The 17363-nt window shown below is 46.5% G+C and overlaps 1 protein-coding gene across 3 annotated transcripts in view; it reads left to right on the forward strand.

Moving 5' to 3' along the window:
• Window positions 1-6971: 6971 nt before the first annotated feature.
• The window catches only part of LOC125738126 (fatty acyl-CoA reductase 1-like), a 40721-nt gene continuing 30329 nt past the window's right edge, over window positions 6972-17363 (forward strand). Inside the window, exon 1 of one of the 3 annotated variants that reach the window (XM_049006785.1) lies at window positions 6972-7273. In XM_049006785.1, coding sequence (XP_048862742.1) covers window positions 6973-7273 — 301 coding nt within the window. In that variant the 5' untranslated portion in view covers window position 6972. The other 2 variants (XM_049006786.1, XM_049006788.1) reach the window with 2 other exon arrangements.

Below are 17363 nucleotides of genomic sequence, written 5' to 3' on the forward strand. Positions count from 1 at the left end.
TCTCGTCTCACATGCACGCACCGGTGTTCCTTAAAGCTACAAGAGCCTTTCTAACATGCGAAGATGGGATTCAGAGGGACCTACCATTTGCAACTGAACAGTGCAGCATTTAAAACAGCTCAAAATAAGGGGCAAAAATACAGGCAATAAGCTTAATCACAAATGGATTTTTCTCCTACTTACTCAAATACTCAGATCTGTAAAAGTTCATTTCCACTCATGAAAACACATGAAAAACACTGCATTCCATCCATCCATTTTCTGAATCTATTTGTCCAATACAGGGGTGTGTGTGTCCAGAATCTATCCAGAAAGCTCTGCCTACAATACAGGGACATTACAGATGCTGCTAAACCTTACCAAATGTTTTATTTCACCTCCATTAAATGTACCCAAACACTGATGCCCAACCCCATACCCCTCCTTGCTGTGACCCATCACCTGGCGGCTGGTTCTTTGGTTAAACTGGCCTTCCTACATTACAGAAACCTACAGCAGCAAAATTCTAGGTGTAATATGATAGCAAACAAAAGAAAACCTGGAACAACTGGCAATGTTCCCCTTTTATCCATTACATAACAGTCACTGGGCTGCATAGAAGGATTCAGTGACCCATGTTCGCTGCCTTTTCAACTGAATATCAGAACATCTTCCAGCAATTCGTCAGCTTCTCGACTTCATAGTCTTTCAAAATTGTCATGTAATTCCAAGAAATGTGTAAAGCTTCTGGGAAAAACCATATTACCTACCTGAGTGTGTAATGACCCTCTGTCCCCTTTCCTTGATGGAATGGTACTCTCCCTGCAAGTCAATAGGAGCTGTCTAAAGCCAGCATACTGTTATTGCTCAAGGCTGCATCATTTGCTCCTAAACTGAATAACCTAAGGAGATAATCCTGCCTGCAGAAGGATGTAATCTTAGCCACAGCTCATTAGATGAGGAGAACCTCATTAAGATTCGGTGCCCTGTCCCAATGTGTGCTGTAAAGACCTTAGTCTGGAAGTCATATCACCGTGGATAGGTAACTATAGGAATGCACTTTCCTTATGCTACTAGTAGCCTAGAAATAAGAAGATCTGTCAGAATTTGATGAACTTGTCTTCAAACTTGAGTCATCAGTCCTAACTATGTTTGTTAACACATCAATGACGTGTTAATGATGTGGTCTGAAATGGACTCGGCATTGGAGACCGTGAATGATGTGGTCTGAAATGGACTCGACCACATGGCCTCCACAGTCAGGTAAATAAGCAGAAAATCAGCCACCACTATTCCAGCACCCTCAATATATTCCCACTTTGGTTAACAAAACATCGAAATGCCCTGAGAGAAATGCTGGTGTCAGAGGTTAGGTAGGGATGGAGACAGAACGTGGAGTCGGTGTACAGCAGAGATAAAATGCGGGTTAAATGTTCTTTCCACACGGCTTCGAAAAGCTAAAAATCTATCACCTGCCATTTTTACATTGCCTGTGTTTCCAGCTTCGGTCGACTTTTTTACCATAATACCGTCAGTTTGTCTACTTTCAGCTTTACTGAGATTTATTTTAATGATGTTTTTCCGAAGAGGAACTTTCCGGAACCTTGGTAATAAGCCAAACACTTGCCGGGGAGCACAACAGAAGCAGCTTATTACATTTTAGGACATGGTGTCCTAAACATTTCTGTTAACCGAATAGAGCGAGTTACAGGACAGCCTTTAAACAGCCACCGTTATTCACGCTCAGCGGCCGTCCTGCTGGGAAGCAGAGCAACTTCCTGTCTTCTGGCCCCAGTATGCTAATGAAAGATGCCCTTTTTCTATTTGAAAAAGCTCATACTGTAATCACACCTTTAAGAGAATTAATAACAAAAATATCCATCCGTATTCACCAGTCCCTACCCACTACAGTTTTACAATGAAACATAAATATCCTTAACCCCTTTTTTGCCAAAGAGTTTTGTAATTTTCATTCATACCCTTTCACCATCACCAGCAAAAGGCTCTAAGCCTTCAGTAGCAATGTAACCCTGGCTCTGTGAGGTCCCTCCTGGCTCAAAGAGATGGAAGTTAGCAGGGGAAGTTACAAGTAAATATTGTGATGTGTCATTATTGTTCTGTGTGTTCAGTGTGTTTAATGACCTTCTGCTCTGCTAGTGTGTTTTTTTTTAAGGAAATCCTCAATTTGTGTGGTTTTCTTCTCAGAAGAGAAGCAGAAGGACAGCTGGGAGTCGCATGGAGAGGAATAAGCAGGACCGTGCAGGTGCTTTGTCCGAGGAGGAGGCTGGTGACTCCAAATCTGAAGAAGACGAAAGAACCCACGTCTCTGAGAGTGACCCGGAAGTGGTCGCCGAGGAGGAGACTGTCCCATATGGAGCCATCGCGAACTGGGGCCAAGCAGCAGGGGAAGGTGTCCAGCTGCGGTCCACGCGTGACACTGTAAAGGCGGACTCGGCTTCCGGGGATGAGGAGGCCCTCCAGCTCGTGAGAGACATATTCTTCACATGACTTGGCATGGGACTTCAGCTCAGTGTACAGTTAAGGGGAACCTTACATCCTGGGATTGAATGTTTTGTGAATGTGGGAAGCATAGTGCATCCTGGGATAGTCTCCAGGCTCTCTGTGACCTTGTGTTGGATAAGATGTTCACACAAGGTGGATGGATATTTACTGTATGCAGGTACATGACAGAAGGGATGGACCTTCTCTCTGAGCTGATGGGTTAGAACAGTACCAAATTCATTCTGATAGGTGGGTGGACTTGGTCCATTGAAGAAATGTAATTAGTAAGAAAAACACTTTAAGGATCCTTTCACATGTTGTGGAACAAAAAAATTGGAAGTTAGGTGGGGTTGGGTGCATTATCGGATTGTTGCTCTGTCTTAGGCCGTAGGCAAGAAGATACTGGTGAATGATGGGATTGTTGTTCCATCTGAGGCAAGAAGATACTGGTGCATTATGGGATTGTTGTTACATCTTAGGCAAGAAGATACTGGTGCATTGTGGGAATGTTTTTCTGTCTTAGGCCATAGGCCTGGGGATACCGTTTCTTCTTATGGACTTGTGGAAGGAAGCATGCCGGATGGAACACTCTAAAACATGCTGAAGTTAGAGGGCACTGTCATAGCAAGAGTCTGGAGGCTGATCAATCCCTGTCTGTTTTGCTTTCTGTGTCAGTATGGCTTGTCTCTGCTGTGTTTACAAGCAAAGTATGGATTAATATAATCCTACACTACTCCCTGAAAACATTTAAGTTAGGTTTAAATAATGTTTTTTATATATCATATGTTTACTATTAGATTACCTAATAAAAAATCTACTTACAGACATCAGTTTTAATGTCTGTCTTTATAGTTGTCTAGCAAAAGGACTTTAATCAGCACAATGTTTCCTTTTCATATTCACTATGTGATTTTTTTTGTGAACTTATTTTTAAATTAATTTTTGCAAGAAATAGAGATCAGTTTGCAGAAAATGACTCCTGATGGTGGACTGTTAGGATCGCTGTTTCAACACAGACCTGCTTTTAAAAGTTGCAGCGCATAATATGCGACAGTCTTATTGTTTTGTGCAGTTTTTCAAAGCTTATAATTTGTACTATATGATGTGAGAGGAATAATGGTCAAAAAATTATGTCAGAGTTCTTTTGCAGGTGATAAATAGAAAAGTTCAATGAGATTAAGGGTGTTTTTTTCTGTGAGAAATGCATTATGGGGATTTTTGTACAGGATTAATTTCCACTGTCACCAGCAGGGGGCGCACGGTGGATTCAGAAAGATCAGTTTGATGGAGGAGCTGAACTAAATTGCCTCTGTGAATTGCAGGACTGGATATCAAGATTGGCACAATTCTCCAGAGCAAATAATTGAATTTTGTTTTATTCTGTGTACACTGATGGATAAATAACTCAGCTTTGTCTATGTTCCACTAGTGTCCCTTAGAGACTGACTTTTATGGCCTGATCCAGAGATTATTGCACTGGGTGCAAGGCAGGGGACACCCTGGATGGCACTAAACACCCCAAATCCACAAAACATACAATCCCTTAACTTTAAAAAGTGCTGACGAGGGCTGAAGCAAGCATGGACACAGAGGAACCTTCCGGTGTCTTCAGTGACATTAAGGTTTACCAACTTTAAATTGCTGTGATGGAACCTGAACCAGGTTTTGTTCAGGTCTTCAGTTTCCATGACTTTTATATGCCTTGACCTTTGGCTGACTGATGATGGTTCGAATTTCATGCACATTGACAAGTGCCCTGTGACTGTAAAAGGTTATTGTGTCCAAAATAGAGTGAGGAAACAGAAATTAAGTGTTCAGTGACAGCAGGTGGTTTGTGGAGGATGTGGGTAGATGACTGAAATCCCAGGAGAGCAACCTGTCTTATCACCGTCTGATGGTGTTGCACCCATAAACAGCTTAATTTTTGGACTTTTACGTGTTTAATTCTGAGTGCCATCCTGTCCCAAATCAGGTTGTTCAGTGTTTGATGAAGGTTTGTCTTTTCTTAGTCACTGGGGGGATACAGCACAAAGCAGGACGCAGTAATTTAATTGAGGGTGCTCTGCAATTGTGTCTTTCTTCTTTTGGGAGGGTGGCAGTCACGGCACTCATTAGTGTGACATGCTTAAATGCAGAGGTTCCTAAAGGACCAGCCAAGCTGTTTAATGACAATACAAATGGTCTCCTGGGACTCCTCCCAGGGCCCATGGGAGCATATTCACACACGCAGCTATTTTCCATAGATAAAAATCTGGTCCGTTTCCTATTGTTGTTCAGTTTCCTCTTTTATGAACATGAACTTCAGGGTCTGGCTCAAACTATTATCATATTGTTGTTATTATTGGCAGGTTAAGAATTTTTGTTGACTATGGCTGCTGTGTCATTTACTAGTTTTTATGCACGAAACTGGATAAATGCAGGGGTGTGTATATGAATTGCAAATTAAAGTAACAGGTGGAGTGAGAATGTTTGAATCATAACACAGCATTAAAAGCCATTTCTAGAGTATAGAGTCTACTGATGTAAATGAGGAGGATGCTTGCATTGGTCCAAAGTGGACTGTGCTGCCCTGTGGGCAAACCTGGACTGTCCATTCAGGTGGGGTATAACACATCTGTCTGCCTCTCACTGTGCATTTCTACAGGAGACGGAATCTTCCAGTCATTGAAGCTACACTTCATTCTGCATTGCCAAATCAATGTAAAACAAGCAATGTGTATTGTGAGCGTTTAATCCAATAATTACAGACAAATGGAGATGTCAAAGAGGGGCTACTGACTTGCATCACCCACTAAAGGTGTGCTGTGAAAAATGGTCACTTCTTCACAGAAATGTGTCGTCGTGTTTAGAGCCTTTGAGTTAGGATCGACGTGGGCGACCCGCTGGTGCTTTCGCCGCTGTTTCATTAGAAAACCCTCCTGTCAACGGTTTTGGCCACTTGCTCCTGCTCTGACACGGTTGCCAGAAGACGTGGAACTGCTTTTTCATCGGTGGTTCCCTACTTCCTCCTCGGCGAGCCATTAACTCTCCCCGCAGATCCTGTTCTGCTGACCCGCCCGTCCCACGGCAAAATAACAATCTCAAATCTACATACGCTAACCCACAGTCGCAGGGTTCTAAGATAAACACCTGCGCTTCGGCATCGAATTACATTTTTGGAACTCGGAGCTTCCTTGCGGCCAAGGCGCCACAATTGCCTGGCATTAAAAATAAATATTCTTCCAGAAATTAGTTGCCTTTTCAAAGGCCATTATGAGTTTCTGGCTACGGTTGGTTAAATCTCATAATACAATAGAGGCCCTGGATATCAGTGATGTAGGTCACCTTCTACGCGGTCTGCTGTGATGAAATAATAAAGAAAATTTTTTAAAAATCTGATGCAGTGATGAAAGCTGTGAATGTTTCTGGGAAAACCTAAATGGTAAGGGAGGGGTGTGGCACGGTGATTGATTCGTGCCACCCTTTCAAGCCTGTCCTCTTTTTGTGTTAACATGAAAAGCTATTGAAATTTGCAGAACGGGATAGTACTGACGGGCCGAAGGCTTAGCAGTGGCCTCCTGCCAAGCAGCGACAAAAAACACGAGGGCCACATGAAGCCCTCCTTGTAAAGTGTTCGTTCCTGCCACGGTCACTGAGGGTGAGGGCGTTGTCGCGGCATGCGGTCTGTTTGTGGGACGCCGTGTGTGGGCGTGGCTTAGTGGCCGGTTTAAGAAGCTGCAGACTCTGCATGTGTTACTGCAGTGTTGTTCAGCTGGGTCCAGTCTCATGCAGTATTTACCATGTGTTGGATAAAAATGTGTTTCTGTTCAAAATAATATCTGCCGCCTTTTGACACGGGAGGAAAATTAGCCAGTGGCTGGAAAACTGGTAGCGCAACCAGTTTTTCCATATCTACCATGAGTTTTGCATTGACCATGTCGTCACGTAAAGAGCACCGTACGTTAATCCCTGCTTTGAAACGTGGAAGGGAGTTATCTCTCCAGAATAACAGGAGTTGTTGTGTGAGGTGTTGGTTTTACAGCCATCGTGGTTTCAGATCCCAGGGTGGGGCAATATTTAGAGAGTAACAGCAAGGGAGTTTCTGTGGAATACCTACACTCATGTGCTCTTAAATATTCTGCTGTTCCAGCATATGCATGCATCGTTAATTACAAGAGGGTAGGCAACATAATGCTCATTTCATGTAAATGAAAATGCAGTTATATTTCATTACCATAACGCACCATACAGCTGAAAGATGAGGAGGGAAAACGCTGCTCATAAAGCCTTTTTCTTGTAACGGCTTTAAAGCGCCCTGACAAACGCCCCACTCAAGTTACAAGTTCAGTAAATGTACTTGATATTATTGATTTTACAATACGCATATAGTACATTGCACGAATAACACGCTTAATTGTGCGGTGATGACTGGCGTCCAAAAAAAAATGTACATCAGCGGTGACTGGGCGCGCCTCGCAGGAGGGGCGCCGGGTCGCCGCCCTGCTCCATCGCATGCTTCCTTTTCCTGCCGCATTGGCTGACAGGGCCCGACGTGGGGCGACTGGGCTTGACTCGGGACCCTGGATGCAGACGACACCAGAGATCTCATCGACGCAACGAAACGGGGGGAGAGAAAGAAAAAAAGAGGGAGGGAGCAGAATTGGGAGGAAAAAGAAAACACGGCGATCTACATCCACCCGGACGCACGTTTTCATTCCTTCCATTCTGACGCTGCCACCGACGGCGGGGAAGGAGGAGGGCGAGGGGGGGAAGAAACCCACATTTCAGGATCGGGATCCCAGCCGTGACATCGGTGAGCGCCGCACTGGTAACTGTGGTGAATCATTAAACGGCGGCACATCCATCGCCGCCGATCTGTACTGTCGGCCGGGCATCCGGGCGCATACTCGTGTAAGATACCGGATTGCAGATGAGCATAAAGCGAAAGTCGCATCTATAGCGAGGCGTTTCGCGGCTTTTTCTCCGGAGCCGGTGGGGAGTCAGCTGGCCGCCCAGCTCCGGCACCGCGGGCTTGATCGCTGCCCCCCTCCGGTAAGTCCGCTTCTGGTAACGTCGGCGGATTTCCGTGAAGGCGGCCCATGTACCAGTAGTTTAATGGCATTTGTCTTTTTCGTGATCGAAAGCAGGCGGGCTGTGTAAGGGTAGGAGTGACGGAAATGCCGGCGGACGCGTGCCGTAGGTGCGGCGGGGTCCCGAGCGACCCCCGCCGCCCTGCTTCTCCCGCATCCACTTTACAGCTCATACTTATTGCCTTATCTGTATAATTAGACGTGGAATTTTGCTTATTTATTATTTCCTCCTCACATCGCAGCAGACGGCTGTATTTTGATAAATGCGTGGTCATTTATTTTTTTTTATCCGGTGTCTCGAAGTAAAGAGATTGGGGGGCTCCGGGAAGCGGCGCCGTTTGTCGCTGTTTGTAGGTGAGGCGTGCGGGGCTGGAGCGGAGCTGCTGACGGTTTTTTTGGACGTGATTGCAGCCCACAGCCGGCATGGGGGTTTAGTTCCTCCCGGAGACGCTTTGCCATGTTTTCCCGCACTGATGGAACCCTCTGGGCTTTCTGCTTAAGCCCCGCACGCGTCCTCTGCCCTGTATTTAACTGGAAAATAATACGGTGCATTATGCGTCTTTGAAGTTGTGTCACTTGAAATGCACCAGCAGCGCTTCAGTCTGTCAGTTATGGGTGGGTCTCTCCTGTCTAATGGCCTCATAAGTCAGTTTTGCCTAAGTGTGCTGGAGTCGCCTGTCAGTGGCGGGGACCGGCTCGGGTCACTTTCCCCCCGGGTTAATCTGCGGGGCTGGGGGGCGATCGGCAGAGTTGACGGGCTCTGAGATGGCAGTACGCTCGGTCCGAGGTAAAGAGAAACCACTTAAGCTTATGAATCCAGGTCGTGGGACGTGAAGGAAGTTTCCTAAGATCACTTTCCGACCAGGCCAGGCGATTTGAGATGGATATGCGATTTTCTCATTTGATTATGGCTCTCCTAGGTTTACAGCTATCACCATCCAGCACTTCACTGTGGTAGAGGGATTATAAGCGGACTTGGGTTTCTGTAATTCTCTGAAGAGGTGGCCGTTTGGCCCGTAAGTGCAGGTGCTATGGATTGTTGGGTGTGGTGAGAAAAGAATATTTGGACAAGATGTCCATTGTCGGAAATGCCGAATTGCTGGTGACCTCAGCTGTCACCCTGCCTGCCTGTCATTGTTGTAGTATGTCTAGACGTTATCTTTACAACTCCAAATATCTCGGCCTTATTTAGGCATGAATGGAGACTTTCTTACTGTAGTTTCTCGGTGGAGAGGACACCTGTATGCAAGATGCTGTACACCTCATGGAGTGTGTGAATTCCTGTGGGCTGCAGGCACGGGGACTCGCCGCAACGTTTGCACGCAAGTCCTGCACATTTTGAAGAGTTCCCAATAAATGCCACTTGAGATTGAAGAGGACAGAAGGAAAGTCAGTGTCTAAATCTAAATGTAGCAAATAGCCATAATTATCAAGAGGCGGCTTATATTTAGTTATTCAAATGATAGCGGGAAGTGAATGTCTTGCACTGAAGTATTTTTAGTCTGTCGGCACTTCTTGGTTTCCTGATAGAGTACTTCCGTTCCAGCAATTCAAAATTTTCACTAAGGTTTTCTTTTTTCATTGTTTATTTGTGAGGATGGTTGATCTGTAATGAGTGTGTGATTGTCCGTCTTCGGGGACGGAGGCCTGTATTGGTCCAGATTGTGGCGCGGGGGGATCAATGGACAAAACTTTTTCCTTTTTCAACTTCATTTGAAGTTGTCCATCCACTTATTTTTTAAAATGAGACAACACTGCAGTGTGTATTGATGAGCATGCACTGATTCCAGCACATTGCCACACCCCCTCAAGGATGAGAACCTGAGTGCAGCTATGTGACAGGCAATACCTCAGCACCACACTAGTCCGAATGGACCAGTGTGAGTTGGAGGACCTCCTTTTAGGGCCGGATGTAGATTAACATCACATCCTGAATAAAGCAATTTGGGAATTCACGGGATCTGAACTAACAACCTTCTGATTACTGAGACAGCTCTCTAGTCTCAGAGCTACCACTCCACTCAGTCATTAGTGTATGCTCCTTATCTACCAAATGTGTATTAAATGTTCAAGTCATGTGATCGCTCCCCGACAGATGTTGTAATGGCATCTTGTTAGGTTTACATATTTCCTAACCATTATCCTATTCAGGGTTATTTCTGTAACTTTTAGTTTTTTTTTTTTTTGTTTTGATACTTATCCCCCTCCAGTGACTGGCTGTCCTCTATTACGACTGTTTTCAAGGTTGGACCTTGTGTCTCCTCTCCTGGCACTTTGTTATGAAACTAGGTCAGTAGTGAGAATCTGTAGGAAGGAATTTACGCACAATGATGTGTACGCTTTTGATTGGAGCGTAAGTGACATTGAGGGAGGGACATCAGTTTGCTGTGGCTCTTTGATTGGCTGGTGTCAGGATGCATATGTATTTTGCCTTTAGGCCCTTTCTTCCCTGGGGCATTAGGCTGGCCTGTTCTGCGACTGGTACGGAGCAGGGACTGTCAGGTCATGAGGTCTGGAAATCAAGCAAGAGCAGAGGGAAACCCACTGGAAGGTTGTAGGTTTCCCATTGGATACCGGTTGAAGGGTTTCACATTAGGTTATGATATTACCTTTTCTTCCCCTTTCAGATTGACTCCTCCCTTTTGTTGCTTGATACATGAACTCAAGAATTGGTTAGGATAAGGTTTCCTTTGAAAGAAAGCATACTAGCCAATTTATAGCCAGTCTTTAGTTGCCTCCTTACAAGTTGCAACATGTCAGTCTCTCGCAATCCCGGTAAACAGGAAACTGAAAGAGGGTGAGGGGCAGAAAATGAAGGTGTGGAGGTTGCAGTCAACCAGTTAAAGCCGAGAGCTGTGCTGTCTGGTGCACCCTGGCAGCAGTGGTGTTGGTTTGTCCTCAGTGCTTTCCCCAAGGCTTAGTCAATTTCTGTTAGAAGTCCATTAGCATTAAAGTGCTGAGATATGTTACTATCCCGAAGAACTGTCTGCATCTTAGGGTACTCCACCCCCCCGGGAATAATGTTGGAGAAATGTCTTGTTTTGGTTCCCAGTCTATAAATAAATTGCTTTAACATTTTTAGACTTCAGATTAGTATTGTACAGGTTAAGATTTAATTTCTACCTCCTAAAAAATCTTACTAATGACAGCTGGCTATTGAATATAGGAGAGTGAGTAAAATAACTGCTCATTTCTGTGTTTATGTATCTTAAGGGGTAATTGCATGACTTCTTGCAATTTTGTTTTGGTTTACTAGGTTTTGTTAAATGATGACATACAGAAACCCTGTCAGATGATCCTGTGCTTGATTAATTTTTTTTTGTCCTTTTCTGCACTTACTCTTGTTTGAAATCCTCTTTGTGTGGTCGTCGTCTCAGCATATGCTATCTGGGTGTGCATTTTCACAGTGGTGTGTGGCAGCTTTGGGTCTCTGGGGTTGCCAGGTTGTGCTGTGTGATACTGTCCCCTTTGGCCTTATCTCTACGCTGCCCAGTGTGAAAGTCACCCTGCCTTTGGGTCTCCCTGCACATCCGGTGCACTTGAGTCACAGCTAGGGCAGCTTGCAGGCAATGCATGCAGAGAATGCGTGGCAACAGAGGGAGGCCGAGGGGGGATGAGAGGGATGAGGAGAGGAGAAGAGTGGAGGCGACCAGCAGGGCTGTGAATCAGACCTCTAGTGATGGCCTGTGTTGAACAGTGTCATACCCACCCACTGAATCAGAGGTGAGGAACCTCATCCATGGAGAGCCGGTGTGGGTTTTTGGTATGACCTCTCAGTCACCCTTTTAGGCTGGGGGTGTCTGATGGGCACCTTGAAAAGTCCCTCGAGTTTGGAGGACTGGGCTTGACGGGCAGGTTGAAGGCCAGATAGACCCTTGATCCGGAAACGTCTTGCCTCAGTAGCTTAATTTGAATAATTATTTCCACATCTTAAACAACATTTGATAATACTGGGACATGGTGCATGTCTGCCTCTTTTGTCCCAGGAACAGGTTAGCTGATTCTTACAGTGTCTGCTGCAGAGTATTCTGAGAAGGTAGGCCGTGTTGAGTGTTAGGTCATGGCCGAGCTGAAGATGCTCGCAGGCACGCTTCTCCTGTTGGTTTGAGTAGACCTGTGAGACAGGCTGTGGGTGTGCTCACCTGTGTTCATAATCCCTCGTTTGTATAAGTGTGGGTGTAGCTTGCAACGTACCACATGATCTCCAGGTGATGGTGGACAACAGTTATCTGCTGCAATCTTCTGCTAAAGGTCCAAGGCCAATAAAAGGTAAACGGACTGCATTTATATCGCGCTTTTCTACTCTTACGAGTGCTCAAAGCGCTTCACATTTCATGCCTCATATTCACCCATCCACACACACGAATGGCAGAGGCTGCTATTCAGGGAGCCAACCTTCACACCGGGCGCAAATTGTGGTTCAGTGTTTTGCGCAAGGACACTTTGATGGGGTCAGGAGGAACCAGGGCTCGAACCTGCAACCCTCCGGTTGCCGAACAATAGCACTACCTCCTGCACCACCATCTTCCCCGAATGCTATGCCCTATCTCCATTCAGATACCATCCCAGTTCATGATGTCCTGCACTTGAACTTGAGCCCCTCACTCCAATTATTCTTTGTTTTGGCCCATCTTCCGCTTGTCACACGCTCGTTCTCCTGCCGCAATGGCGTCACTTGTGACGTGACTTTGTGATCCAGAATCGCCTCCCATAATCTTCCACCGCTGTAGCCAAAAAGAGGAAGGAGGTCAATTTTATCTGGCTTTCCTGTTGAAATTTTTGTTGCATAAGGCATTTGGGGAAGTTGGGCATTTCCTTTGCTGGCTTACGAACGGGGACGGATGCGCACGCCATCGCAGGTGCTCGGGGCACCCGCATCAGTCACGTTTATAAGTGCAGTACAGATGGGGAGGTGAAGACACATTTCACTTCTGTTTTTAATACAAAGTAAAATGCTTATGAGATTGAATAGATGGTTGTGTGTGAAGAGGAACGATGGCCCCGATCGGGACTGGAACCTGTCTTGCTCTTGTTTGGGTCCATGTAACCGGGCACGTTGTGCTGCCGCCCTCATTTGGGATTAACGCCTGCTTTTACCTTGTTGAAAGCCCAGTGTTTCCAGACCAAAAAGTATGACAAGTTCAGCAGAACTTAAGTTATTAAGGGGGTTTTCTGCACAGGATCACTGCCAGTAGGATGGTCAGCTGTAACACTGCTCCCTGATCCCTTTAAGCACTTTAATATTCAAAGCCAGTCGCTTGATAACCACGTTGACACTAGATAATTGTTATTCAGGTAAAACTCCTGCTAACCTTGAAGTAGCATTTTTATCAGCCCAGAGACTGAAATGATACCGGCGTTGTTCCCTCTCTGATTATCATTGGGGGTGTTGCGAGGGAGGGGGGTCGAGCATTCCTTTATCTGGTTGGCATGTGTCCACTTCTGAGAAATAATTCAGAAGCCTTTTGGCTGTGGTCCATTTGCATGACGACCAAATGGGGACAAATGAGATTGCACTGGTGGTAATGGGGAAATGGACTGTGATTCCTCAAACGGCTGATCTGAAATACAAGGAGCAAGAATTGTGAATCCACTTCACTCGTCCGTGTTCTGGTTCGTCTCCTCGGATGTAACTGCCTTAGTCTGCCTCACTTCTTAGTTATTTAACAGCTTCTTTGGACTTTAATTCCAAGTGGTGGGAATGTGTGTGTTTGGGTGGGGGGGGCGTGTTTAGCTCATGCACATCTGGGTGTTTTACTGGAGCAATTCAGCTTTATAGTCCTTCATTTTTATGTGCAGTGACTGGGTGAACCCGTTTCTTGGCCTGTGAGGTTGGGTGGGTGCAGTGTGTTTTTTCTTTTTTTGCTTCCCTCCCTTCCGTGTTCCGTGTTCCCTTCCTGCCTGTCTGCTCCTCGCAGTGAACCATTACTCCGCCTGTCCTGTGCACTGGTGCTCGTCACTGGTGCCTTCTGCATTTTACGGTCTCCTCCAGTGAGCCCAGGTGCCATGATATAGAGAAGCGCGCGTGGTCTTCTGCCCCATCCGTTAGCATCGCTGTCGCTGGGAAGCTGCAGTGGAATGCGGAACGCCGGCTTTTTTGGGAGACGCGTCGTTGCTCAGGTGTGATCCTGCATGCAGAAGGTAAAGGATCTCCTGGTCAATGGTGTGTAGACCTTCGCTTTGTAAAGAACCTACCCAGATGATCCTTTATTAGTGAATGATAACGATGCAAAGCAGGGATCCAGTCCCCCCCCCTCAAAATGCCCACAGACGAGATGATCGTAACGAATTAACCATTAGACTGCAAGGCTGAATCCTTTTTCAAAACCCCTGCTTTAAACTAGAAAACATGAGTATTTGCAGGTGGGAGGTAGCTTAGTGCATGCAATTAAAGTATCAAGCATGATGCTGACTTTTAGTAGTATTGCACTAGTTCAGTTCCAATAATCAGGTTGCTTGCCCATCCCACACATCAGTCATAATTCAAAAATGCGGAGTTACCTTATGGGTTATTTCAGTGGTTTGGCCCATGATCGGTGCCTTGATGTTGTGGGCGGCCTGTGGAATCTCATGCTGGATCTGGGCGTAGACATCCTCACTTGCCAAGGTGGCCCCTTGCGGAATCGCATGCATGGTCCTTGACACTGGTGTCGATGGTCTTTTGGTTCTGTGTCTATTGGGTTCTCACAGTTTAATTTTCACTTGTCTGACTTGTTTCGATGGAGGGTCACTGGTCAAGTTGCACCCCTAATATACCCACCAATAGTTCCAGCATCTTATCTCCAAAGATTATTGGTTGAGCCAGTGCAGGAAGTGGATCGTGATCCTCATTTAGGCAATTTCTCCACTGTTTTTAATTCACTGGCTTGCCAGATTTTCTCTTGTTTAACTGGCATGTGGCATCCCATTGGAGAATAAAATGGCTGGTATGGTTAGTTATCCCCTCGTTTTAATGGTGCAAGAGATATACATCTCCCCCAGGCCTGGTGAACCTGCGGGGCGCGCTCTCATGCCATGCCCCCTGCTCCCCCTTATATGTTGTCGTCTTTCTTGTTGCGCCAGATCTCTGTGGTTCAACACCATATTCCCTGCAGCGATGTTAGATCACCCGATCACATGGAATCTGACTGACTTGTTCCTTGTTCTTTGTCAGCAGCCATACCACCTGCATTTCAGACTAGCTAATCCATCTGAAGCTAAGCAGGTTTGGGCTTAGGAAAGCTGGGTTGCTGCTGGAAGAGGTGTTGGTGTGGCCAGCAGGTTAGCCCATCTTGTACTCAGTGTGGATCGCAATGTCCCAGTGCAGTGATTGGGACACCGTGCTGTACAAACGGTGCTGTATTTCAGATGAGAGGTCCTGACTTTCTGAGATCATAAAAGATCCCTGATGAGTGGTACCCCAGGGGTGGTACCCTGATAGCCCCCTAATCATCCTCTATTTATAAACGGTGAATTCTCTCATGCCCCTTCACCACCTTAGCTGCTGTATGGTGAGCAGACTGGCGCAGAATGGCTGCTGTGGCATCATCCAGGTGGTGGTTGAAGTGGCTCCCCATTGGTTCCGTAAAAGCGCTTTGAGTATCTCAAAAAGTGCTATATAAATGTAACTTTCAACTTTCACTGCCGATGGCTCACCTAATGCAATCTGACAGTGCTGAACTTCTTACCCTTGATCTGTTTGTTTGCTATTGCTTGGTTTTGGTTTCCAAACCAGAGTCTGACTCCAGTTACATATGATTCTGGGCCTCTAGAATTTAAGAAATGTCCCCTCGGACAGTCATCACCGAATCATCATGGCGACGACGCTGATGTTACTTTGACCTCAGGCTGAGCTGAGCTGTCTCGTCGCCTTGGAGACAAGGGTGGGTGTCATTCTCCCTGCTGCGCTGATGTCTGATGGGCAATCCTGAAGAAGGGCATTTCGATAGGGCTTTGCCTTTTCCTGCCTACGGTGTCAAGAGAATCGGCAGGAAAGCAGCCCCACCTTCCCTGAGGCCGATGTGTGCACTTACCGTCCATATTTTGAAGGAACCTCATAAGATTTTTTGGCCAGTTGAAACGCTTAATACTGCATGCATGTGCTTACTGCAGTAGTATGTTACTGACTCCGGTCTGCTCCCCCCCCCCAGCACTGGAGGCAAGCTGTCATCCTGTGTCAACATCAAGCCTCAGTGTGAGCTGGGATTTGTTCCTATGTTTCCCCAACCTCTAGTTTCCATGTGGTAATGTTTTATGATCTGAGCACGCTCTGTCCTTGCTCGCTACGTAAATGTTTGATAATGTGGCATCACGTCGGTCATTCCAGACAGCGGCCTGTGACACCACAGGGCACGAGGCCTTGGGAATTAAAAATTGAAGCCCACTCAGACATTACAGGTATTTTTACAGTGTCGTTTCCCTAAAATGAGGTCGGCAATCCGATCCTCTCTTTCCACTTTAGCTTGATTAGCCAACGGCAAGATGCGTCTGTGGTTCCGGGCACATGGTAGGGTGAGGGGGCTGTTCCGGTGGGGGGTGTACGTACGTCCTTGACTCTGACCGATGCACTGGAGAGTGCTCAGGTCCACCTGCGCGGGTTCTGACCGGGGCTTGTTCGTGGCGGTCTGATGTCATCACTCTGACTCGGCCAGGCTGCGCGCTCAGCCTTGAAAGCTGATTGTTTTCCAATTAGCTGAGTCGGGTGTGTGTTCGTGCGTCATCCATCTTCCCTGGGCTGACGCGAAGTGGTAGGCGTGGGGAGAGATGGAGGCTGCTACCCACCAAAGGGGATTGTCAGACCCGTCGTGACGCTCGAGTTTACGGCTGGCTGATGGAGTGAAGCCTGATCTGTCCGCAGGTAGCCGAGCCCAGGGCCGGGACATCTGATCGGGCCAGGAAACCAACCCTGTGCCCTGTCTCTCCCTCATTCAGTTACCGACGATGTGATTACAGACTCCGTCATGAATTTAAAGTAGCCGCTCTGTGAAGGAAAATAAGTGCTTACGGAACCAAGCTGTTCCCCTTCTGGCTGCATATAGCTGTCAAATTGGCTCCAACCTCAGTCAAAATGGGAGTATTTAAAAGAATGGAATAGTGATTTTACCATGCTAATTTAATTTTACTAGCAGTTGGCAGATAATGTTATTTTACTTCTAGGTATCACAGTGGCATGGTTTTAGTGTTTCAATAACCTCTTGTAGCACTTGAATGGGGATGATGTTTATATTCTGGGTTTGATTTGTTGACTGCAGTATGACCTACATAGCGACCGAGTTGGGTTTGGAGGGAGCTAGATGTCGTTCTGCTGAAGGTGTGGTAGCTTCTCTGCTGTATGCTCCTCCTTGGATGACGTGGTCCTTTTGTAAGGACGTTTTTCTTGCTGTGTGTGGCTGAAGGTCGGTGGTGCAGAGGAGAGATGTTGAGCTACTGAAAGGTGCAACGGAAAACTGTCCAAGGCACCTTTATCTGAAGCGTCTCCAAAGAGCATGTGAGCTGCAGGAGAGCTGCCAGCGTGTGCTACTTTAGCTCAACTCCATTCTTCCACGCACAGTCCATCTAGAGGGGGTTCTCACCCTGGAGTCGGAAGCCTGACTCTTGGAACAAAGAAAGAATCGTTTACCTTGACCTAGAAGTGCTTGTTGTCTGGATTTTTTTATTTTTTCTGGGCAGCGATCGGTCACCCAATCTACTGCTAAATGAAGGCCAGAGTGACTGTGCTCTCCTGCTGGCTGCAGCCTGGCACTGTTTCCTCCTGGATATCTGCTCTGGCAGATATTTTAGTCCTGTAATCAGTCGCATCGCAGGCTCACCCATCTCCTGGCACAGGGCGATGCT

This window comes from Brienomyrus brachyistius, chromosome 3, assembly GCF_023856365.1.
Source record: "Brienomyrus brachyistius isolate T26 chromosome 3, BBRACH_0.4, whole genome shotgun sequence".
NCBI lineage: Eukaryota > Metazoa > Chordata > Actinopteri > Osteoglossiformes > Mormyridae > Brienomyrus > Brienomyrus brachyistius.